This window comes from Porites lutea, chromosome 2, assembly GCF_958299795.1.
Source record: "Porites lutea chromosome 2, jaPorLute2.1, whole genome shotgun sequence".
Lineage (NCBI taxonomy): Eukaryota > Metazoa > Cnidaria > Anthozoa > Scleractinia > Poritidae > Porites > Porites lutea.
This window is the reverse complement of record NC_133202.1, coordinates 35,983,630-36,008,437: the sequence shown is the minus strand read 5'-3', so window position 1 is coordinate 36,008,437 and position 24,808 is coordinate 35,983,630. Positions and strand designations below refer to the sequence as shown.

General features: G+C 38.3%; 1 protein-coding gene across 1 annotated transcript; it reads right to left on the bottom strand.

The window, feature by feature from the left end:
• Positions 1 to 6,869: 6,869 nt before the first annotated feature.
• Positions 6,870 to 23,549, bottom strand: LOC140928485 (proto-oncogene tyrosine-protein kinase receptor Ret-like). Its single transcript, XM_073378237.1, has 9 exons — positions 23,397 to 23,549; positions 22,753 to 22,970; positions 20,175 to 20,359; positions 10,650 to 10,862; positions 10,125 to 10,339; positions 8,449 to 8,489; positions 7,837 to 7,933; positions 7,252 to 7,478; positions 6,870 to 7,160 (listed from the first exon to the last, which is right to left on the bottom strand). The coding sequence occupies exons 1-9, from the start codon at positions 23,423 to 23,425 to the stop codon at positions 6,979 to 6,981; spliced, it is 1,407 nt and encodes a 468-aa protein (XP_073234338.1). The 5' UTR covers positions 23,426 to 23,549; the 3' UTR covers positions 6,870 to 6,978.
• Between the last annotated feature and the right edge of the window lie 1,259 nt (positions 23,550 to 24,808).

The following is a 24,808-nucleotide window of genomic DNA, read 5'->3' as shown; positions in this document are numbered from 1 at the left end:
ACTATCTTGGTAAACAAAGGTGAAATAAACGATCATGTTGCATATTAAACAAACCAGAGTTAATGAAGTTTAAGGGCAATTAAATGATGCATCCCTACAAGTTTTACACGTTTAATAGGGATCAAAGTCTTAAAACTGGGGAAAAACATGACAAATATTAATAATTAACATGCATTTTATTTACAACCGTCAAAGATCGAGAATTTTAACCGATTACCGACAAAGTAACTGAATTTTAACCGACAACCGGCACGTTGACCCTTCATTCAGACCCTCAAGGGGGGTAGAGGTAGCAAAGACACTAGACACACTATGCATCGTCTGCAGAAAACACGTGGTCTTGGCAGCTAGAGGAATAGGAAGGAGAACCAAGATACGCCTATTGAAGACTTAAGTTTGACCGGTCCTGCTAATGGTTGTGAAACTTGGAAGAGCACCAAGAACGATGAATGGAAGATAAATAGCTTCCAGTGCCAGTACTTGAGACGGATACTGCGGATTAGATGGCAGCAGAGAATGACAAACAAGAGAGTGGCTGAGATCAATGAGATAAGCTATGAGGTGCGACGAAAAAGGTGGAACAGGCTAGGTCACATACTAGGGAAGGAGGGTGAGAACGACTGCTTTACAGCATTAGGATGGATTCCTGAAGGTCGGAGGACGAGAGGAAGAGCCAAAAAATTACGTGGAGAGGGACAATAGAGAAAGAGCGAGACAAAGCTGGGTGGAAGAGCTGGGAAGTAGCCAAACTGGTTGCACAAGACAGAAAGTGTTGGTCGGATGAGACTTGATGATGATGGTGAAACACCGACATTAGCGGGGCAGAAATCACAAATGTGATCGGAAAAGTAAAGTAGGCACGTTTTCTTTAAGCATTGAATAGAGTATTTTAACCCCACCTTAGGACTTATTATATATATTCCACAACAGTTCTTTATCTATGATTGTATACATCATTTCGAATTGAAAGATCTCCGGAACGTTTTTAGCGCACTTCTGCATTTGCCTCCCGGGAGAGGGGTACTCCTGGGAATTCTTAGTGGGGGTAAAACGTCCGGTTCTCCAAATCCTTATCCGGCCTATTTCAGACCAAAAAATGTCCTTTTCCACACTCGTGTCCAGACCAGACCTCTAAAATCCATACCCGTTTTTAGACCTAAACTTTAGGCAGAAATTATGTCATCATGACTTAGATTAGAACTCAAACAATAGAAGTCAAAGCCATTTCAAATTCGCATATTTCTATTTTTGAAATGATAAATACGTTCATACACACCCATAGTTCCCTCGAGAACCGCACCCGATTCCAGCTAGACCAAAAAGGGCAAAGTGTATGCCCCTTTTTAGACCAAAATGGCCCAAAAACCATACCATTTTGGGGCGGCACGTACCTATATGATTTATATACATCACTATTATAGGAATATCCAATCACATTGCGGCAATCGTGCGTGATCTGGAAAAAAAGGTGGCGCATTCTCAATTTCTCGGACCTGACTATCTGAGAGCCTGGAACAGGCAAGCGTTAAAGCGAATGACCTGAATTAACTGTTACTTAACTCTTTGTGGTATATCCAAAAATAATTTTGAATTCCATGTCTTTGTCACTTCATCTCCTGCTGATCGCGATCAATTGATTATTCTTTTGACTTCGTGTCAATTCAAACGAAGAGCCTTATTTTTGTTTTGACACCTATACCATTTCGGCAATCAGATTCGAGGGTTTTATTGAGTATAAGATTTTAACAGCTAGAGAGCATACAGATGAAATTATTCATATATTAAAGAATTTGCCAATTTTTGCTTGATTTTTAGAATCTACACAACTTTTCCTTGTTGAGAAACCCTAAATTCAGCTGTATCACCATTTTTCTCTCCCTTGCTAATAAATCTCCATGATGTTAAGTCAGATCTATAATGACCAATAAAATGGTAGAGCTGTTCGCCAGATGGTGAGACTTCGTTGTAAGAAATTAAAAGTTTAACTTCCGGATGGCTTTGAACGTATTGATCCAAATGTTGATCGACCGCTCTCTTTTCTTCCACCTTGCGTGACGTCCAGTAAACCCGAGCAATCACCTTGTAAGTTCTTTGCAGCCTACCCAATAAGCGGTCAACAAACTGTTCCTTCGCCCTGAGATTGTCTACCGCGTTAAGAATGTTGTTTCGATTTGAGTGTATAACAAGGGGTGTAGCGCCGTGGTTTGTTTCAGTTGCCACGAACATGTCACATCCGCCAATGCAAGCGGGGCAGTAAAGAACCAAGGAGCCACGCTCGGATTAAGGAGCGTGTAGGTATCTCCCTTTTCGGCGAAAAGATGAAAGATGGCTTGAAATTCTGGTCGGTTAGCACATTGATCGCTGCCAGTTGGGACGCTAAGTTCATGAGTTTTTGAATACACTTTCACTTCATTTGTAGCTACCGCGCCGGTAGCATAACTGGTCGTGTGTCCGAAATTGCAAAAGTAACCCCCATCTTTATCAAGTTTGCAGCGAGGTGCCATGTCCCCGCTATTACAAAATGGAGAAACTAGCCTGCCGTCATCAGATTAGCAAGTGCTTGGTTTGTATTTTGTGGAGTGACTTGAAGTTTTTCTTTGGAACCTGCGCCCCCTCTCTTATTCACATCTTGATGGCTGAGGACCAACGTGAAAGTGTAAGGAAGACGAAACATAATACTTTCGTCATCTTAAATCGCTGGAACAAACAAAATCAGCTGGAATTGCAAGTGACGAATTAAGTGTCCGGTGTCTGTAAAATCTATCTCTTCTTTGTTAGTAAAATAACTTGTTAAACTGATACTATAAATTCATAACTAAAAAGGCCTATAGACACTCAATTCTGGTGGCTCTATTGAAAGGCTAATATGAAGTAACTGTAAGTTCACTCAAACGTAGGTAATGTATTTTCTTGGAATCCAGTCTCCCATCCCGGGCAAGAACAAATTTTGTTAGTTGTAACCGTTTTGAGCTTGACGGCAAAAATATATACCCTAATCAAATATTATGTTAGCTGAAATCTTTCCTGAACTTTAAAGTTACTTCTTTATTAGTAAAATAACTTGTTAAACTGTTACTAATAAATTTGTAAGGGCCTTTAAGTTACGCAATGCACCAAGTAGACACTCAATTCTGGTGGCTCTATTCACTTCTGAAAGACCAATCTGGCTATGAAGTAAGAGCATAACGGTAACGTATTTTCTTCGGATCCAGTCTCCCATCCCGCACAAGAACAAATTTTACTGAATATTATGTTTGCCGAAATATTTCTTGAACTTTAAAGCTGCTAAAATAGAGCATTCTTTTCTGTCAGAATATTAATTGCAATTGTCTTCTAAAGTCCACCCATGTTGTGAATTTTCTATTACTGATTGGCCACATCGAAGCTAAGGCTGTCTATACTTGATTTAACACAACAAAACACAAAGGACTCATAAGAACTGTAGGACACACGTTCTAAAGCCAAATGAGATTAGCCTGCGTAGCAAGCGTTTCCTCCCGAGTTCGTCGAGAATGTTGGGACAAGAGCAAAAAAAAAAAAAAATTAATGACGGGGGAGGGCGAGGGGAAAGAAGGAAACGCTTGCCCGCAAACGAGTCCATCTTTATGTCGAGGGTCGAGGGTCGAGGGTCGAGGGTCCCATGTCGAGGGTCGAGGATAACAATGTTTTTCATTTTTTTTTTTTTAAACGAAAAACAAATGGAAAACAAATAAGAAGAATGTTACTTGATAACCTAAGAACGTCTTCTGCTCTGTTGACGAGCCACGTAAAAAATGTCGTAAAAAAGTTTAGAAGAAACTGATTTAACTGATATATTACTGTCAAAATGAGCCTGGCCCCCTACAAAAATAACAAATAAAGGATATGCGGCTAAATTAGCGATAAAAGGCTTTGCCCTTGACCTAACCCTTTCAACTTTTCCCATCATCAACCATCGAATTATCACTCTAGCTACGCACCTACGTACCTAGGTCACGATTTCCGGTGTCGGTGATTATCGATGACTTGTAATTTAAAATTTTATGGCGCGTTTCTACTTAATTGAAAGCACGACAATTCGGTCGCATACACTGGGATAGCTTAAAAAACAAGAACCGTGGAAATATCCATATTCAAACTAACAGGCAGACGTGACTGAAATATAAGCCTAAAAAACGCCTCCTCCTAAATGCATTGAAAACACTTTTTCCCTTATCCAGAGTACTTTCAAATCTCTAGAAATGCATTCTAAGCGGCGCTATAAAAGTTGTATCTGTTCGGTCGTCCTATAGTCTGCTACACAGCCGTTTTTAGTGTCGTCACGCAATCCTCCTCCCCACTTAGTAGGGAGGAGCGTTGATTGACGACACTAAAAACGGCTGTGTAGCAGACTAGTCGTCCTTGGGCAACTTGAATCTTTTCGAAATTACTTAGGGCCTCAGTATTGTTTTCCCGAAAATTTTAGATTAAATTTTGGGTTTTACGAAAGCGAGAATTTTTCTGATTCCTCTCTCCATCGCATTTTCAAATCCGAAAATTTTACATTTCCTTTTTCTACGAAAAATAGGCTTACTCGGGGACCGAAATGCGAAAAACTAAACTTGAGAAAATCGTAGGGAATTTATTATATAAGCTACGAAAACTGTACGTGAATGGAACGGCCATCTAGAAATTTTTAGCCTTCCTCAAGTAATAGAAAATTGTAGGCAATTTTTGCTTCTCCCAACAGATATTTACAGAAAACAGTCGTTGGGTGCCCCTGCCTAAGCTCTATGATATTTTTTTAGGCATAACCTGTCTAACTTCACAGGAAGGGAGAAGGTTCTTTGCTTTTAAGAAAATTCGAATGTCCACATACTATTTTAATTAAACAACAACAACAACACATTTTCTTTATAAAAAAATTGAAAAAAAAAATTACCCTCGACATGGTACCGTCGACCCTCGACATGGAACCCTCGATCCTCGATCCTCGACCCTCGACAAAAAGATAGACTCCATCTGACACGGCTAGTAATTATGCAAATACGCAAAATGGCAGATTATAATCTACTGTTGGTTGCAATCTCAGAAGATACCCGCAAGTCTGAGCCTATAAACCAAGTAAATAAGCTTAAAACTTTACTTTGATATGATTTTTAAACCAGATTTAGACCGCAACTTTTGAGATATTTTCCCTCAAATTTCTTTACTTTCAGGGTTTGGATTAAGCCTGCAAAGTAGGTATTCTTTGAACCACTGTAACTTGTTTTGATCGAGGATATTTTTATTTAGCCTTTGAACTATCGAAGGTTAACTAAAAAAACTGAATCGAACAGATTTTTTGTGCGGGCGTTCGTTTGTTTGCAACGCGCTTTTCAAAATCCATCAATTTTAGTCTTTGAAACACTTTCTGAGAAGCCAAGACGGACTCAATTCGTTTTTGGCTTGTAGCAGAGCTAAGAAAAAGAATTTGAAAACAAAAATAGCGATTTTAGTATATACCTATTAAAGCCTCTTCACCGACAAAAAAGAAAGGAAAAGTATTTTTTGTCGCGAAATCGAGTGGACCGCTTTTAGGGAGACTGCCTCTTAATCATCTGGTGTTTGAAGGTCGGCGACTTCACTTACCCGCTTATTTTCATCTCCTGATCGTCAAGAAAGAGAAGTCAGCAAGGCCAAGTTACGGAAATATTGCAGTAAAAGTAACAACATGGGTCTCTGGCTGGAGATTAAATGGTTAAATGGGCCAAAAAAAAATGAGAATAGTTGGTTCAGGGGCACCCTGGAGTCAGAGAAAGTTTACGAAGGGAAGTCTATGTTCAGTCTTCCAAAACGGCAAGGGCTGCTTAACTTGAGTGTTTGTCTTTTAAAAACTTTCTTTCCAAAGAAAAAGTTGATACAAAGTAACAAAACGAGCTTTTTTACCTCAGGCAACAATGAGAGTAGAGACTTGCCTCGAATAGATTTCAATTACTACTTTACTTGAAATATCACCTGACATTAGAGTTCACGTTAATAGACTGCATATTTTCTCTGGGAACCTGAAGTTGATATTAACTCTGAGTTCCACTTTCACGCTTACTAATATCTTAACTTAAATTTAAAATTTTGCCTTTCATAATTAACAACATATCAGCCGCAGGCATTTGTGATATGCCTGCAGTCTCGTCATGATTTATTAACTAAAGTGTTCCTTAACACGTCCTTCATAAATGTCACCTAGAATAAACTAAATAGACTAAACATAATAAAGGCTATATTCAGTCTTAATACTACTTAATTTTAATCCATGCAATTTTAAGTATTTTTGTAAGAACTATCTTCTTTATATAGCGCTGTTCTTTTAGCCCCTCCACCCCGTTTAAGGTAACCCAAGACAGTCTGTGGATTCTGGATTCCAAGTATTGGATTCCAGATTCCTTGTCAGTGGAACTTTGAATCAGGATTCTAATCGTTAGTGGGCTTCCTAATTCTTAGAGCGAAATTTCATTGTATGGATTCCAAAGCCCAGGGACGGGTTGTTCAAAGCTAGGTTAAGATAACGCAAGGTAAGTGCGAAATTTGACTAAGATATGAAAGCTTAAAAAGCAAATTCAGTGACCTTCTTCTTTTCCACAATTTGATTATTGGCTGCTCTGAAAAGAATAGAGAAAATTTACCGAGAAAGTGCTTTTGAACAAATTAAAGAAAAAGAAACCGTATTAAAATTTAAGCCTGGATTAGCAATTAATCTGCTTTGAATTACTGGGCTCAGGATTTCAGATTCCAAAAACAAAATTTTCTACATTTCGAAATCCTGATTACCTTACATGGGGCGAGTTGTTAAACAGGCCGTAGCTCTTCAGGGGTGGATTATACCCTTGTCCACTAGATGACTGAATAACTACCTGGATAACGTCCCGTAATGGTTTTCCTAACACTTAACTAATGAATAGTAGTTTATCCCGTGGGTCAATTTAATACTATCCAACTTTTGAACAATAGGGGCCAGAAGGTTAATCCTTGTGAACCCGATCGTCAGAAACGCGTTTCCAGTGTATTCAATTTAAGCACGCAGGTTTCAGAACCTTGAGGATTCTTTGCACAACCATTACTCCCTGTTCCCGGCTGGGTTTCAGTTTTGGTGTTGATATCCACTGATTGATTAGTGGACTTTGGATCCTTTTCCGAAATGTTCTCCTTTGCGTTTTCAACCGCCTCTGAAAAGAAGGAAAACAATGGATTATTAGTAAAGTGCATGATGTCGGTTCCAACGAATCGTTTAGAGTATTTTTTATCAATGTTGCATACCCTCGTGGAGCACTACTGCAACATTGTCGTCACTTTCATCATCTCTGGACTCCTCCTCCATACTGTCGAAAGACTGCACATTGTATTCAGCTTGCGATTCGTCCACAGCAGTCAGGTCCAGATATGGATTGTTCTTCTGCATTATGGTCTCCAGGCCCTGCTGAATCTGAGTAAAGTTGGGACGATTTTCGGGGTTATCCTGCCAACAGTCCTGCATCATTTTATAACTGTAAAAATTAACAGAAATTGACCAAGTAAAGGAAGATTCAACTAACTGCCTGGCCATATAACCATAACTCTCTTTCGCGTTGACTGTATTGCTTACGCTTTCCATTCAACTCGAAGGTTTAAAGGAAAAGATCCACCTACCCCTCCTTTTTTCTATACTGAAAAATGCTACACATTTTGTATAAAAAAAAATTCAAAAGGCACCCATTCCCAAATAATATTTCTCTTTGTTGTTGTTGTTATTTCCTTAGTTTCGAGTTCAACATTGGTAACAGGTCATCAGAGGAACTTAGTAGACATTAGAAGAAAATATTCTGCTTTAATCTATGTTAATCATCAGTAGTTTTGATTACTTACAGCTCTTCATTGCAAGTGTCTGGTTTTTCCATTCTGTATCCATTCTTCAGCAACTGCAGCAGTTCTTTGCTCTGTATAGTAGGGTATGGTGTTCCACCTGATATGATAATATTGGCCGGTGCCCAATATTAGGAAGTATTTTCTCGGTTACGATACTGATTATATAAGACAAGTAGGACTATTGAAATCCCAAAAGATAACTGAGGGTAACCACACATTTTTCAGAGATTACTGTTTAATAGGCGAAAAAAGTTTTTTTTTTAAAGTCAATTTTTCCCATCTTTCAGGGTTTGCACTATAACTGGCACATATGCAATTACATAATAATTTTAAGGAGGGTTAATATCAACAGAGTTGTTATCAGCAGAGTCTCCTCTCTACGCAATTCCTCCAAAAGTGGTTTAAATGATTTTTGGCCTTAACATAAATTGATCATGTGCTGAGTAGGCTAATGCTACGTTTATTTGATAACATAAAAAAAAAGTAGGGCTGAATAGCTACAACGCTGTCAATTTAATTTCATATTATTCGCGAACGCATTTCACAATCAATGATATTTAAAGTCATCGTGTACTCAAAGTTGTATAGAGATATATTAGGCCATTATCGTACCTAGAGTAACTATTTCCCAAAGTACCACTCCAAAGGCCCATCTATAAGAAAAACAACAAAGAATCGGTTATGTAATTGAAAAAAGCAGGTAAGTTAATATCAGTGAAACTGATCAAGGAGTTAAAAGAGCACTTTGCTCACGCATGCTAACAATAATTAAGGTGGACGGTGAATTTCTTTTCACTTGCAGAATCTTTTATGTGAATTAAGTTAAGAAGATTTAAAAGTCTATCACAGGACTATCATCATGCGCCGTTACTGCCTTAATGGTAATAATAATTACAAAAGTAAATTATAATTATCATAAAAAAATCTCCCAGAATCCTTTGAGGCAATTTCTTAAAAAGCTTTATAAATTTGACAATTTTATACCTAGAAGACTGTCACACCACAACAACATAATATTTGCCATAAACTATCTTCCCATGTCACATCGAAGGTAATGACGTCTCATTCACGTGACTATTTTCGAATTAGGTTTGTTTATTGCTGTAACAAGATTTTATTAACGAGTTAAAAACAAATAGCATATTTGAGGTTTCAGTTGTGTGGGGCATTTAAAAATAACCAGTTGACGTCCGGCATTTCAAATTTAAGGGGGTCCTTTTTGCTGTTTTTCTCAACAATTCTTTACACTGTATTGTCTCTGAATAATTATTATTTCATTTTCAAAGCAGAAGCAAACGAAAACTGAGCCAGAAGATTAGAAGTTAAGTAAATTGACCGATATTTCAAGTTAAAATCGAAAAAGAAGACCTATCCTTGAGACTTTTGCAAAATCTTTTTTCAACTTAACTGTTTGTTTGCCGAAAAAAAAAATGTTCAACTTTAAAAACTAAAAGGATTTCTTTGGCGGCCATATTGTTTTCCTTCATTCCGGGTAGAGAGGTCATGTGGCAGCTCTTCTAACCCTAAAGGCAAAATGGTTTGCTACCCTAACCTAAAGCAAGGGAAATAATGATGAACAATGTTGTGTTAATGTTTTCCCCGACCGATGAAAAGACACCTTACGAGCAGGGAGAGAATTGTACGGTCACACGGTTCAGTCGGCGACGAGAACGACTTCGTAAATGCTAAAAACCACTCCGGAAAGAAACCTCTTTTACTTGCGTGTAATAAGCATTAAAAAGTTAAGCGCGCTCTATTTATCAAATATTTAATGAGGCCGTGAGTATGATGTGGTATTATGCAGATCGAGAAAAATGTTATCCACCGAGGGCGATTGTTTTATTATTCATTCAAAATACTTTTAAGTTCTAAATAAGTTGACCTCTCCGTAGACTTTTTTAAAAACACATGGTTTCAGGATATATTCTCGCATTTCTTCCGTTCAGTTTTGAGTTGTAAATTGAGCTACATGTATTTCGTCCTCCAATAGCCATGAACGCTATTTTTTCTAAGTCTACTGTTTCCCAAGCAGCCCTGTTTCCAGGCAAATATACCATCGATCAACCTCGTTTCAAGGAGATATACCATCGAATTGATGGTATATTGGTCGCATCTTCAAACTATGGTAAGCGCCAGTTGGTTATAAAGAATTTGCCGGGGGACTGGATCCAATCAGAAACAGCGAGATATTTTGAATGAATAATGATTAAAATTACAATTCATATGAACTTTGCATGTTTTTGAAAAGCGCTTTTTTCAGTTATCAATCAACAGATCAGTAATCTTACACATCGCTCTTCGCGGTGAACGTCTGGTCAAAGATAGCTTCTGTTGACATCCATTTGAAGGGAAGTTTCCTGTTCCGTTTGCCATGGTAAACTTTCTCTTCATACACGTATCGACTCAGTCCAAAGTCTGACACTTTTGCAATTTTCTTTTCTCCAATAAGCACATTTCTTGCAGCCAAATCACGATGAACATAACCCTTTCTCACTAGGTATTCCTTACGCAAGCAAGAAAAAAAATTAAGAAATTCAACATCCTACAAAGTCAGATTAACTGAAAACCTACCGTTAAAAGGGGCCCTGAGTTGATCGTCCTAACTTATCCGAGGGGACTAAGTTTAACCACTTGCAGATGTCAGAGCAAAAGCATCACTTTCTCCTCAGTTATTTAAACACCCTGAGTGCTGGTTAGCCGGGAATCACACTAAGGCCTTGGACTACAACATTCCGGAACCAAACCTTTTGAGCTAATCAGAGGGCGAATTTCGGCGGTTTTTCTTCACTGGAAATGACCGCTGTCTTACTTACCATGCCTTGGCAGACATGCCAAGCAAACGCCATTAGATTTCCAGGAGTCAAAATCTCCTCGTTGCAGTCTTCTTTTTGTTCCTCTTCAGTATTCAAGGTTTTGGTTTCCCCGCCAGTGTTGATCTGATCTTCCGGTGTAATGAATGTGTTTGACCGTCCAAGCTCTTCGTTTGACATTGGAATATTAACGTATACACGTTTATCTTTACAAGCCTGCAAGAAGTAAAAACAAAAAAGGAAATCTAATGTGAACGTATTCATCATTTCATTTGATATCCCATAATTCACCTTGTTAAAATAAGCATTGTTTTCAATTTCTCTTGGGACAACTGTATTACCCTGGAGATATTAAAAACAAAGACTATGGATGTTGGGAGGGTGGGAAATCTGCTTAATACATGACACACTAATGGGATTGGCCGATCATTCATTAATAAAATCTCAGAGCGCTGTCTTCTATTCTTTCAACAAACTTGGGCAAAAATCACGATTTCCCAGTTTGTTACAACTGTGCTTAAAGAATCGCTGTAAAGCGCGGTCTACCTAATAAAAAATAAACCTTCCTAAACTTTAACCATTTCACGTTGTCTGTAAAATTTTATTTAAATCGCCTCTAAAATAGCCGAGATAAAGGCGCTTTAAAAGATGTGGAACAAGCAAAAATTTGCCCCCGCGGCCTTAAGGATACCTCATAGCAAACAGTTAAATGATAATAATAATAATAGTAATAATAATAATAATAATAATAACAATAATAATAATAATAATAATTATAATAATAATAATAACAGTAATAATAATAATAATAATAATAATAATAATAATAATAATAATAATAATAATAATAATAATGAAATAACTTTTTATCGACAACAAAACTAACTATTCAAACCGACTTACATTTACTTCGATTAAAAATTATTTTCAAGCACAACAAAGCTATTTTCAAGCACCAATTTTGTTTTTTGAAAAGAAAAAAGTCCAAGAGCTACATAGCAGGCGTATTTTAGGTGGGCGAAAGCTTGTTCATGTTCGTATTGTTGTAGCCGCCATCTTTGATTTTATGACAGAGGAAGATTGGGGAGAGTAGAGCAAAAACATTCCCGAGCCAGAAGGGCTACAATAATATTCCTTTTTGTGGTTAAAAAAAACCAAAACAAAACAAAACAAAAACAAAACTAAAAAATATAAATGACGCAGTGTTCTCAATGTCTTAGTGAATATTAGCGAGTTCTCTTAAAATACTGTCAATGTCCAATAGTTCTAATTTCACTCTTGTAGATCCTCGGGAGCCTCTTAAGCCCAGCAATGCCGATTTCAGGAGCGCAATTATACTTTTGCCCGAGTTCATGACACAGTTTTCACCCTTTTTCGTAGCAACAAGCTCCGCATGCCTACTATGGTATCATTTACATTCGACCGCCATTCCACCCATCGTGTTAAAAACAAATGGCTTGAATGTGGCTTGCTCTACTTCTAACACTCGGCTGGCGTTATAATAATAATAATAATAATAATAATAATAATAATAATAATAATAATAATAATAATAATAACAATAATAATAATAATAATAATAATACTTATTATAAAAGTGAATTATCATTATCACAAAAAATCATTCAGAATCCTTTAAGGTAATTTTTTAAAAAGCTTATAACTTTGACAATTTAACACGTAGAAGACTGCCAGACCATAGCCTGCGAGCAAGCTCTCCTTTTGACGTCCGGCATTTGAAATTTAAGGGGGTATTGAACATGAGCGAAAAAGTCGGGAGACTAGGGCGAGGGCTGTAGAGAGTCAACATTTTATCACACGGCAGAGAAAATTTGCGGGAAAGTAATAGCCTGCGTGGCAGGCTTCTGAAAGGGAAGGGAAAGGGGGTTTTGGGCGCCAGGGAAACGCGATGGGCGCACCAGGAGGGAGGGAGGGAGGGAGGGAAACGCCTGCCAGGAAACCATTGTTTTCGCCATCCCGCCTACTAATTATGTATGGAAAAATGACGCAACTGTGAAAGACTAGCTGTCAAATAAGTCTGGCCGCGATGTGCTTATTTAAGTCGTATTTCACGTACTGTTTTTCTTTTGTTTTCCTAAAACAAGAAATCTGAAGTGAAGGTACTATTGAAAAAAGTATAAATGCCGTCGTCTGTTTATGGGAGAAAGACGCAACCATGCGTGGCTTGTAAAATAAAATCCAGCATAAATCTGTTTCGTTTTTGCTTAAGGTATCGTGTTGGACTTCCCAACTTGCATGCAATGTTTGTCTGAGAAATTAATTACAAACACTTTGCCGACTCTCGAACTGGATCCACCCGAGCATACAAAAGCAGCAAAAGAACGCTGGTGGCAGGGAAAGAAGAGCTGAACTTCAAAGATCTACAATAAGGCTAATTCTGCAAACATTATTAGTAAGCTGAAATCTCATCACGCCTCACTTACTGATAGCATATTTTTAAATGATACTGAAAGATCGACTAAGTTACTCAGTAGCGTGATGTTGATTTCAGCCAGTTGGATTAAGGTATTAAAGCTGTGATTGACATGTTTTGAAGACGGACCAATTAGGATTTTAACATTCGCCTAATGGATGTTAAAAACGAGAAAAACAATGGTCTCCTGGCAGGCGTTTCCCTCCCTTCCTCCTTGCGCGCCCCTCGCGTTTCTGTCGCACCTAAAACTCCCTTTCCCTTCGCTTCAAACGCCTGCCACGCAGGCTAGGAAAGTAATGTTCTACCTGATAATAATTTTCATGACCAAAAGAGGGACATGACGTCATCAGTCACGTGATCAAAGCGTTTTGAATGTTTTAGTTAGTTTTTAAAGTCCCTTTTTGTCATAAATTGGCAAGATTTTGCTGTTTTTCTCAACAATTCTTTACACTGTATTGTCTCTGAGTACTTTTTATTCCATTTTCAAAGCAGAACCAAACAAATTGAGCCAAAAGTTTAAAAGTTGCTTAAATTGACCGATTTTGCAAGTTAAAATCGAAAATGAGACCTACTTTTGAGATTCTGTAAAATCCTTTTTCAACTTAATTGTTTATTTGCCGAAATAAATGTTCAAGGTTTGTTAATAAAGGAGAACTTTGAAAACTAAAAGGATGTATTTGGCGGCCATATTGCTGTTTTTTAGTGGCACGCCACTTAAAATAGATCAAAATAAAAATCAAAACCGTTCAATAGATAAAGTCCAGAATCTAGGAATAAAAGGAGTTAAATATGCAAAGACCCTCGTCAAGATTCAGGCCAGTGCAATTTTTCATATACGAGATATTCGGAGAAATGTTTTACCTAAATTTAAAGAAATTTATATGGATACGCCACGCTGGTGCCCATCCGGATGGGCATCAACATGGCGGCCGGAAGTCAATAGAAGCATCTGTTACTGAGTTTTGCAACGAAAGCGAGAATTTATCTCTCGAGGAACTCATAAACATTAAAGCAATACTTTTTCTAATACATTAACTGTTCAGATAGTAATATTCCCCTAAATAAGTCACTTTTTTAACCTAAAAGACAGCTCTCTCGGCCGTCATGTAAATGCCGCGTCACGCAAAAGCTTAGAAATTCCAGCGTATTCTATCACAAAACCAAGAACCCTTTCGGGTCGAAAATTTGTATGAATATTAGTTTTCAGCTGCTCTCATAAATCATGAAAGTAAAATCTCAGTAGGATCGATAGTTTTGTAGTTTAAATTTTGGTGACGTCATGTCAAAACCAACAATTATTTTTCTTCATTCCGGAGAGAGGCCATGTAGCAGCTCTTCTAACCCTAAACGCCAAATGGTTTGCTACCCTAACCTAAAACAATGGAAATAATGATGAACAATGTTGTGATGTTTTCCCTGACCGATGAAATGGCACCTTACGAGAAGGGGGGTCATACGGTTCAGTCGTTAGCCACGCGATCGATAGTTCATAAATTTCTTAAACGTTCCCCAGCATGGACCAAGCCTGAAAGAGTATTAAATAGTATAAGCAGAACAGATTGTTTGTCAACAACAGATATCAAGTGTTTAAGGAACTGGATGGAGATGCACAGGAAGAACCGGAGGCTCCTGATGCGGATGCAGCTGTAGAATTTTGGAGTAATATCTCGGACCAAACAACAAAACACAATCAGGAGGCAGCATTGCTTTTCGTCATTGCTATGATCCCGCTGACATTGGTACTCCGAAAGGTGAAGCCTGGGTATGTCTTGCGCAATGACCAGATGCGGATTAACCACTTACTATTTATGGATGACCTAACTTTGTATGGAAAGAACGAGTGTGAGATTGAATCATTAGTCCAGACTGTCTGAATTAATAATGAAGATTTTGCTATGGAGTTCGGTATTCAAAATTGTGCATGCGTAGTCTTGAAGAGAGGAAAAACAACTTTTTTTGACGGTATTTAAAGCTACCGGAACGCAGGGAAATTTCCGCATTGGAACAGGGGGAGGGTTACAAGTATCTGGGCACGCTAGAGGCTGGAGATGTTTTCCAGGAGGAAATGAAAGCAAAACTGACAGAGGAGTACTTTCAAAGGATATGATCGAATCTGAAGTCGAAGTTGAACGGAGGCAATGTTATGGCAGCTATTAATGACAAAGCTGTATCGCTCTTTAGGTGGAAGCTATTGACAGGAGGACAGGAAAGTTGTTCACAAATTATGGTGCTCTTAACACTCGAGCAAATACAAGTAGAATATACTTGCCAAGGAAGGAAGGTGGACGTGAGCTGATTGGTGCAGCAGATGAGTTTTAATCAATATGTTCAGCAGAGTCAGGAAATGCTGCTTAAAGCTACGTGCCCTGTTTTGAAGCCTGAAGTTGAAAGTGACCCTTTGCAGTATAAGCAACAGAGGAATGATGAGAAAGTGGCGGACTGGAAGGGAAAAACATTACATGGTCAGTTTTTAAGACAGACAGAAGGTAAGAACAGAAATCTCTCTTGGACGTGGTTGAAGAAGAGGGAATTCAAGAAGGAGACAGAGGGATTGTTAACAGCAGTCCAGGACCAGCGCTGCAAACCAGTGCAGTAAAGGTAAAGATTGACAAGCAGGCTGTCAGCTCAAAATACTGCAGGTTGTGCAAGAGTGCGGAAGAATAAGTAAGCCACACAGTTTGTGAATGCTCAGCGTTGGGTCCGAGAGAACATAAAGGTAGACACGATGGCTTGAACACAATAGGCCAGACCTTGTTGTAGTAGACAAACAACAAGCAGTTTTCCAAATTATTGATGCAGTTGTACCAGGGGATGCTAGGGTGGAACTTTAAAAGGAGAAAGAGAATTTTGATAAATTTAAAGACCTGGAAAGAGAACTGAGAAAACTGTACCTGTTGTTATCGGGTCACTTAGGACGATCCCAAAAGGATTAGTTGGCCATCTTGAAAGCATAGGGGTGAATCTTGATGTGCATTATGGGTAATTTGAAAGTGGAGAATGGCGAATGTGTGTCAATGTCTTGCTCACCTGTGCTACAACCTCGTTTCTAGGATTTTCTCCTGTTTATTCCCCGGAACGAGAGGGGAGGCGTAGGTGGTAAGCACTGCTACTCGTCGCATTGCCCTTTTGCAAATATTGCGTAGCCGCCAAGAGGATACAATTAATCGGTAATGTATACATTTAGCCAGGGCTAAAAGCGTGGCTCCAGTAAATAAATTTGTAAATCAAACCATAAACTTGCTATTTATCAACAAATCAGACTGCAGAGATTCATATGACTTTAAAGGGTGGAGCAGGGTGATTTTAGGGAACTAATTTTCAAACAGTCCAAGAGTGAAAAAAGTCTTGCATCGAGTTAATAGTCTTATATGTACACCCAAAAAAGAGCAATCAACATTTGATCAAAGTAGATTAGGCGAGGAAACAAATTCTTCCCAAGCAAAATAACCTATTTTCCCACCTATAAAACCAACTTTATTTTAATTGGACAGTCCCCGCGAAATATAATTTTATGCTATAAACGCCGTTAAGACACTAGGTTCCCCGGTGGCAGCCAATTTACTAGTCATAACGTGTCGGTGTTATCTCTGACCAAAGGAAAGGCCAAAATGAAAACTCAGGCCGGATTTTTTGTGGGTGGGTCGCTACGTATACGAGTTTACTTTAGCGCGTAATAACCAGCCTTCATCACCTCTTAGGTAAACACTATCAGGCGTTGTTTGTTTATCGTTCAGACCTCGAACAGAGATTATATCACCTTTTGCATTGCTTTACTTATAATTCTTCAGTTTTTCACAGAATAACCTTACAAGACAAATTGCACTCATTCAATATCCAGGACGACCGAAGCACGCGCTTCCTTTGCACAGCAAATTATAAAAATGACAACAACTTGAACCACTTTTATATAAAGAATTCACTATTAGAAGGGACTGTTCAGTCAGGTCAATCTGCCATTATGTAGTAAGACGGGTAATAATGGGCTTTAAGCAAAAACGTTCGGAAAAAGAAATCTTATTTTACATGTAATTCAATTTCCAAAATAACCCATCCGATCAGCCACTTCCGATTTCTGAATTTTGCTAAGCGCCACACTTGTAACCCGTCAATAGAGTTCAAAATAAAACAAATAGTTTTTTCAAAAAATTGAACACACCTGCCAGGAAGAGTTCTCGGAATCATTTTCGTTTGCATTTTACTTCTAAAACACCATAATCTTTTAAACTATTTGATACGCGTGGCATTTTGAGTACTCCTGCATGCGATTCACGTTCCACTGAAAACAAACGACAAAGCAATAAGAAAGAGATTTTGACAAACAATCAAGATAAAAAATATAATTTAATGAAACATTTAAAAGGAAAATAATCTTTATTCACGAAGATATGTATAATTTGAGAGTGTCGTGTCCCTGAAAATCCTGAGTCATGAATCAAACCTTACAGATTTTCTGCCAAGTTTTAAGCCGGCTTCGCCATGTTTACTATTTTTCAAGATGAACTCGAGGCAAGAATATCTTTCAAAGCTTTCTTTTTATAACCAATAAGATAACCAAATATTCTTTACACCGTTTTCTTTCGGCCAGAAAATGTCTAAGACTATTTAAGTTCTGTACTATGTCATATTATAATTATTGTCTCAAATCTTAAAAACGTGTCAAAGTGACGGCATAAACAACGCTCGACTTCTTGAAAGGTCGTAAAACCAAAAAAACAACAAATAAACAAACAAACATGAGATTTACTTAAGCTGACCAGTCGAGATGCAGCTTCTGAAAGCCCGGCATCAAGTAAGGCCAGAATCGCTTTACAAGATTTTTGAACCCGCTCACGCATCCAGCAAGGTGAAGTACGAAGAGAAGCTTAATTTTGAAAACTATGATTTCCGCTTACATTTTTCGCAAGCGGAGCATTTCTTAACCAAAAACACAATAAACACGCCAGCCATGAATAACAAAAGACTTTTGATAGCAGATGTATTTCATTTGTAGCTCCAGTGCAAAAAGACGGATAAAACATAATGAGATCAGACAACACAAAACTTTGTCAGCTTGAGCTATCAGTAAACAAGTTTCCAGATGCTGCATAAATTTTCCACGTAAACTAATGCTCACCTGTCAAATTTTGACCAATCTGAGATAAGAATGGGACGAAGAGCGTGACCAACGCGTGACCATGCTAAACAAAGTCAAATTTTTTTTTCGGTAGTAAGGTCCAAGAGAAAATTTATTGAATAGAAACTGCCTTCCCTACCTGTAAAAAGGCTGACTTTTCGCGCCTGAAGTCCGACGGCTAGCTCATAAGCACAACTTATTTCATGTGCTGTATGCGTTAAAAAATAATCTTGAGCCTGTGATCAGTTGACAACCAAAAACTTGCCAGTGGAAGTCTTCAAAACACTTAACCTCAATGGGTCAAATCTTGAGCCCGCGATAAGGTCATTTGATACTTGTCAGCGGATACCCTGTTTTGACAGCTGTCACTTGATTATCACATGAATGTGCAATAGGCCATCCCACACTAGCCTTGCACTAGCTTACTACCAGTAGAAAGAACCAAATTTTCTTAGCCATGGGGCTACGCTAAAACATAATCCTCCCCCGACGGGCTGACTCCGAACTCCCTTCTCCCTCTGCCAGAGTCTGTACGGTCAGCGTTCGGTCGTACACTGACGTCATAACCAAATTTTCTCGGATGGATACATTCTCAAATTACCTTAGCTATGGTGCTCCGCTCTCACGTGTAAAGCTCCACTATAATCTCTGATGCTGGAGCTAGTTTAAAGAACTTATGACATTTAAGCCAAGACGTAAGAAGAAAAATACTGTTAGAAATTTGCATTTGATTCCGTCTATTTTGCTTCTCCTAAAGCCTCATATATGAGACACGGTTCATTAAACTTTATTCACAATGTGACGTTAGGTTTTTAGGGTGTTCTGGGACGTTAACTCTCACGAAATGCGCGGCGTTGCGCTGGATAAGTAGACGGATAATTGAAGGGATAATTCAAATAACTAAAGGATGGAATAGGACTAGAAATCCGTAGAACACTAGCTGCGTGGACGACGTCACAAACAATGCCAGAGGTACAGATTCTTTAACAGAGACCTTAAGATGGAGGTTTTCCCGACATTTCCCGCGAACCGCGAACGTCAGGAAGTCACGTGACCAGAGCCTTGCTGTCAGGTTTGCGGTTTGAGGTTCACGTTTGTACGGCTAGGCCACGCTCCAGAGGCAAGTGATTTACCGCAAGGTTTCTTGCACCCTAAAATACCACAATCCCACGTTTAAGAATAAATACGACTTTTTAGAACTCTTTTGCTTATTGATTATCGAGTTTTATTTCAAAAAATTAATTTTGAAGACAATTTCTCATCTAAAATAGAAGTAAGTGGATGAATAAAAACAAACATGGCAGCCGCAAGCTACCACTCGTGATTCTTAAGTCCCAAATATGGGCAGACGGGTAACGTGAAACCGTTAACCGCAAACCGCAGTTTGACGTTTGCAGTAAAATAACCAAACCTCGATCTTAAGGTCTCTAATATTAATAACTTGTCCGTAGAGCGAAGCAGAAATCACTTCAACAGAACTGGAACTCTTCAAATATGTTCAATCTTCACACTGTAAATGCTCGGAGAGACCTCGTTGGTAACTCATCATATGGTGCTGTGTCTTGATGAGATTGTGTAGATTGTGTTTACACTAAGTTTGTTAGGAACTGAAGCTTCAAGAAACTTAAATGTTTAAGCAGCTTTCTTTTCCAATTTTCTAAAGCAATACCGATCATTAACCTTAACAACATAGAGTGTTTTCTAAGCAAATCTGAATAAACAACAATTACCAAGCGATTTGTAATAAGCGAAGTATATACTCTATGAAATCTCGATTCTTAATGCTAAACTAAAAGCGTTTTTGGTTCGAGTTCGTTTTGAATGTTATAAGCAGATTACGGCTATGACAAGATCACTGTGTTAAACATCTCTAGGATCGTGCCTGTCAGTTAAGAGAGTACCCTCTCCCCTATCTCAGAATCGCCCTAACAAAGGTAAGGCAACTTTAAAACATGAATAAATCAAAAGAGGATACAAATACCTTTTTTCTATGATTTCTGAGGTAATGCAGAAGATCACCGTAAGGGGCATATTCAACTAACAAAAACATGGGTTCCTCCACAGTGCAACAGCCAACCATGCTAACAATATTCTTGTGCGACCCCACCGCCTTCATCAACTGAATTTCGTCGAGAAATTCTTGCTGTACACTTTCATCTGGCATACCTAATGGAAAAAGGGAAAATGATGGATGTTTTTCTCTGGCTCGGTTCTGGTCCGGTTTTATCGGCAAGGGTTTTTGCTCAGACAAAGTTGAAAGCCGCATTCAAAGCTTGGGGAAAGTAATCTCGGACTTGAGACGAAAAGGCATCATGTTGCGAGCTTTGATATATATATATATACATACATATCTGACTGGATTTGCAAAAACATGCCTATAGAAATCTCTCTCATATACCGAATATTTACTGAATAGGCTGCAGTACATAGACTTTGATGAGTTTCTCACTGGCTATTAACCTACCCCCTCTTCCTCCCCCCGCTCCCCCCCCCAAAAAAATGATTCTCAAAACTTCCCATAATTCTCCCTATGTCAATTTGAAATCAGCGCGCATATTAGACTAAACTCGGCTCTCGTGGTGGGTTGTCTTGGAGTTTTTTTGGCTGCCTTGAGCAAAGGTTTCCGGAAGGCATCATTAAGCCTTATGAAGGATTAATTCTCACAACTAGCATAGGGAACCCACGCTCTTATTTGCAATTTGCTAATGGCAACTAAACAAGAGATAAAATCTTACCTGTTTTGTTTTATTCTTGAATCTGCTGTGGTGCGAAGTGAAATGGAAGTTGTTTTACGATGCGAAAACTATGTTCAAGTCGACACTCTAACCGTTGTTGACAAAGTACAGGCTGAAAGTAGGTTTTAGGGGTGAAATCTATTCTGCGAGATGAAAATTGATGCCGATTTCTGACCAGGCCAAAGACGTAGTTAAAAATTGTTATACGGTATGTCTCCTTTTCAACCGCTGGTTTACATCCGTGATCTTGAATAAATCGACTGTGTGAGTGGAGAAGAGTTTCCATGCGCCGATGTATGTGGAGAAGACGAGGATTTTTCGGAGTAATTTGACGACGTTTCGCCCGTTTTAAATGTGGAAATATTATGAGTGGTTTTCGGAAGTGTTTTGATTGCCGCGAAAGTCATTTTTTGTGTGCTTTATCGAAGGCGTTGGCAGACAAAAATCAGGTATGTGGTTGAGCTCGTGAGTGTTTAGTTTCGGTGATTTTGTCTTAAAAGCCTATTCTGTGCTCGAAGATTGTGGATTCTTAATCTGTTTTCGGCAGACACTTAGCTATGCCGGCCTCATGGTTAGACTGACCAAAAGGTTATAATTTCTGGACGTTTCAAATGTTGTTTATTTCATCGCAAGATCCTGTTACCTTCTGCCACAGGCGGCCCAAGCTCACTACTATTTTGGTGTTCCACACCAAAATAGCGCTAACTCGCCGAAAACGCTTCAAAACGGCCTGAGACGCCGGCAAACAACAATGAGGTAAGTCGATTTTATTTAAAAACATAACATTTTTTCTCACTTTTCAGAAAAACAGTTTACATCCCATACAATCCTTTGTAAATAGCCGTTTGTAACACACCGCTCGCAAGCAAGAGTCACGTTCGTTCGTGTAGTGAGCTTGGGCCGCCTGTGCTTCTGCGAGATAACTTTATCGTCTATTGCTAGCAATAAAGTTGCCATTCTAAAGCCTTAGCTAGGGACTTTTAACCGCCTTCTATTCGACTTAGATGTCAAATTGTTAAAATGCTCTTGAAATTTCTTTAGCCACGTTTTAGCAAATCCAGTCAGATTTATTAATAAACATGTGTTACACAAATCTTATTGGTTCCTGACCCTGTCTAGAGTAAATTGCCACCAAGGACCTAAAAACGGCCGTCAGCTCATCGTTAAATCAGGCCTTTCAGAAATACCTTTGGCTTACACTGGACTGTTAAGTCGTAAAAAGGATTTTTGCTGTTTGTAGTCAGCACCATTGCTTTACATCTATAATGACTTAAGTCACATTCTTGAGTGTGGCTTCAATTTGACCTCTAAAAAAATTACTTTGTTATTCGAAAGAGCTTGTGTAGCACTTTACCTTAGAGCATATGCCTCAGTGAAAGACATTTAAGCGATCTATGATGAAAGTAGTTGCTCCTTCTGATTACAAATGAATTAATTATATATATAATGAAATACTCTTGAATGTAAAAGAGGTCTACTCCAACCTTTTTCACATGTCTTACTGTTTATTTACCGCACAAACGTGTCGCACTTCGGGCTTCTTCAGTGTACAAAATAGTAAAACGTGAAAACCTTGTTAAACCTGTTTTGTACACTGACTAAGCCCGAAGGGCAAAACGTTTGTGCGGCAAATAAACAGCAAGACATATGAGAAATTGAAGTAGATCTCTTAGTGACATTCAGGAGTAGTATTTAAAGTTAAGTTTGAAACATCTTGAATCCTCTTGGATCCTTACTCACAAGTGGCATCCTTCGTAGGTGAACTTGATATTTTTCATCCACTTTATGTTATATATTTTAATACCAGGAATAATTGTTACTCACTATGAAGCATTTTTACTGCAACCACGTATGTTTCACTTCCACTGATAGTTTTCGAAGTTTTCTTCCACGGCTTCAAACAGAACCTCTGGTGTAAAGAGCTGGTTGGTTTAACTAGAGTTCCCTTGTACACCTTACCAAAGGCTCCCTCTCCAATCTCATCTTCAAGGGTCACAAGGTCTCCATCTACTTCCCAATTATCAATTATCAACCTATTTTTCCTGTGAAAAAAAAAAGAGGAGGCAAGAATTAACTGTTGCAAAAATTATAAAGGCTACGAATGGAGACCAAGTATATGTAGAAAAATAATTTTAAATCAGAAGATTAATTATAACCTATTTTAAATATCCCGTTTTAAACTGGCATACAAGCCCCTTTAATCAATTTTTAATTTTTCGCTTATACAAAACAAAAATTAGGAATGATTCTCAAGAGGTCTATCGCCCAATTTTTGAGCTCGTTCTTGGTAAGAAAACGATTTAAGAAATCACCTGTTTAGACTGGCTTAGAAGCAGTTTTTAGTTCGCGTTACCCAATGCAGCCGTGTTTTAAAAACTTGAATTTCTTAATTTTATCGTCCTTCGATTTTCTAGGAAACATTTCCGCACGTCTAATTTTAGATTATGAAGACATGAAGTATTCTTTACCCTGGAATAAGGCTTTTTTTCTTTAACATCTTCTGTTTTCTCCAGCGACGCCAGATAAAGATGATACAAATAAAGGTCACGAGCAGAAAACCAATCACAAGTCCAGCAATTAAACCAGACGTATAAAAACCCGTGCTAAGTGCTTCGTCTGCCTCTGGTAATAAAATAACATTGAGTATCAGCAACTAGGGAGTTTTAGATACCACGACGCCATATTTCCCTTTTGTAGACAAGCGATGCGATTTATAAAGGTCGATTAATATTCCATCGTTGGTAACTAAGCCAAGCTACAATAAAGATACATAATAGTAGTCTTACAAATTAAAGCACCAAGCCAAACTGCCAAAGCTGAGCTTACGTTAAAAATTCAAGAGAGGGCGAAGGTGTCATATAATAGATGGATCAATTATGAAAGGCATTTAATTATAGTAGGCGCAGACATTTTTCGGAATTCAAGCAGTTGGGTTTGGTAATGGAGAGAGATAACCATACAAAATCCCGAGGTTTGATCCTGGTGAATTTCCTTGTTTGTAGTCAAAACATTTCAAAAACAGTACAAATAAAGTTTTTAGGACCAGGGTAAACTCCACACTTCATATGAGCCTAACTTACTTTATATTTACAGTTTGAGTCGACTTAAGATGTTAATTTCGGCTGTTGGGCTCAAACGCGACTAAACCTAATTTAGCCGAAACTATAAAAAAATAAAATAAAATAATACAAAATTACATAAAAATGTAGAACCAGGTTTTTCTCTTTGCTGGCTTTGCAATACAAATTAATTGAGTTAGGCCAATGCAAGGCGTTTGACCCAAGCCTAAGTCGGTTAAACATACAGCATCGCTTGTTTACAAAAAAATAAAATGTTACGGCGAAAATAGCAAAAACGTAACCTTTAGAAAAAGTGAATTTGTTTGTTTGTTTGTTTTTTTTCCTCTCAACTTTAATGAATTATTCCAACTTCTCTGGCATATATGGGGATGATAATATAAGCACGGACAGAGAGACAAAGAATGTCGCCATTTCTACGTCGCATTAGAAAATTTGACGGAGGCTTTATAAGTTTATAGTTGTTTGGTCAAGTTGAAAGCTTTTCTTCTTTAATTTCATCAAATAACTGTTGTCGAGGTCGAAGAAGGAAAGATTTTTTGTTGATTGATTGATCAGGCTCGCGAGTTTACACATAGGTTTTACTGCAAATGTTATTTTCATTCCTTGCACGAAGGCTCTTCGAGACTGACACCCTTTGAGTGACAAACTAATCTATTTTTGTGGGGGGAATTGTGAAAATGTTTTCGTTTGTTTTTCATTCAGAAAATGAGGTTTTGATTGAACATGAAAAAGAGTAGATTGATACATGACGACAAATTGCTTAAATCTCGAACACGTTGTCCAACCATGTGAGCCATGGT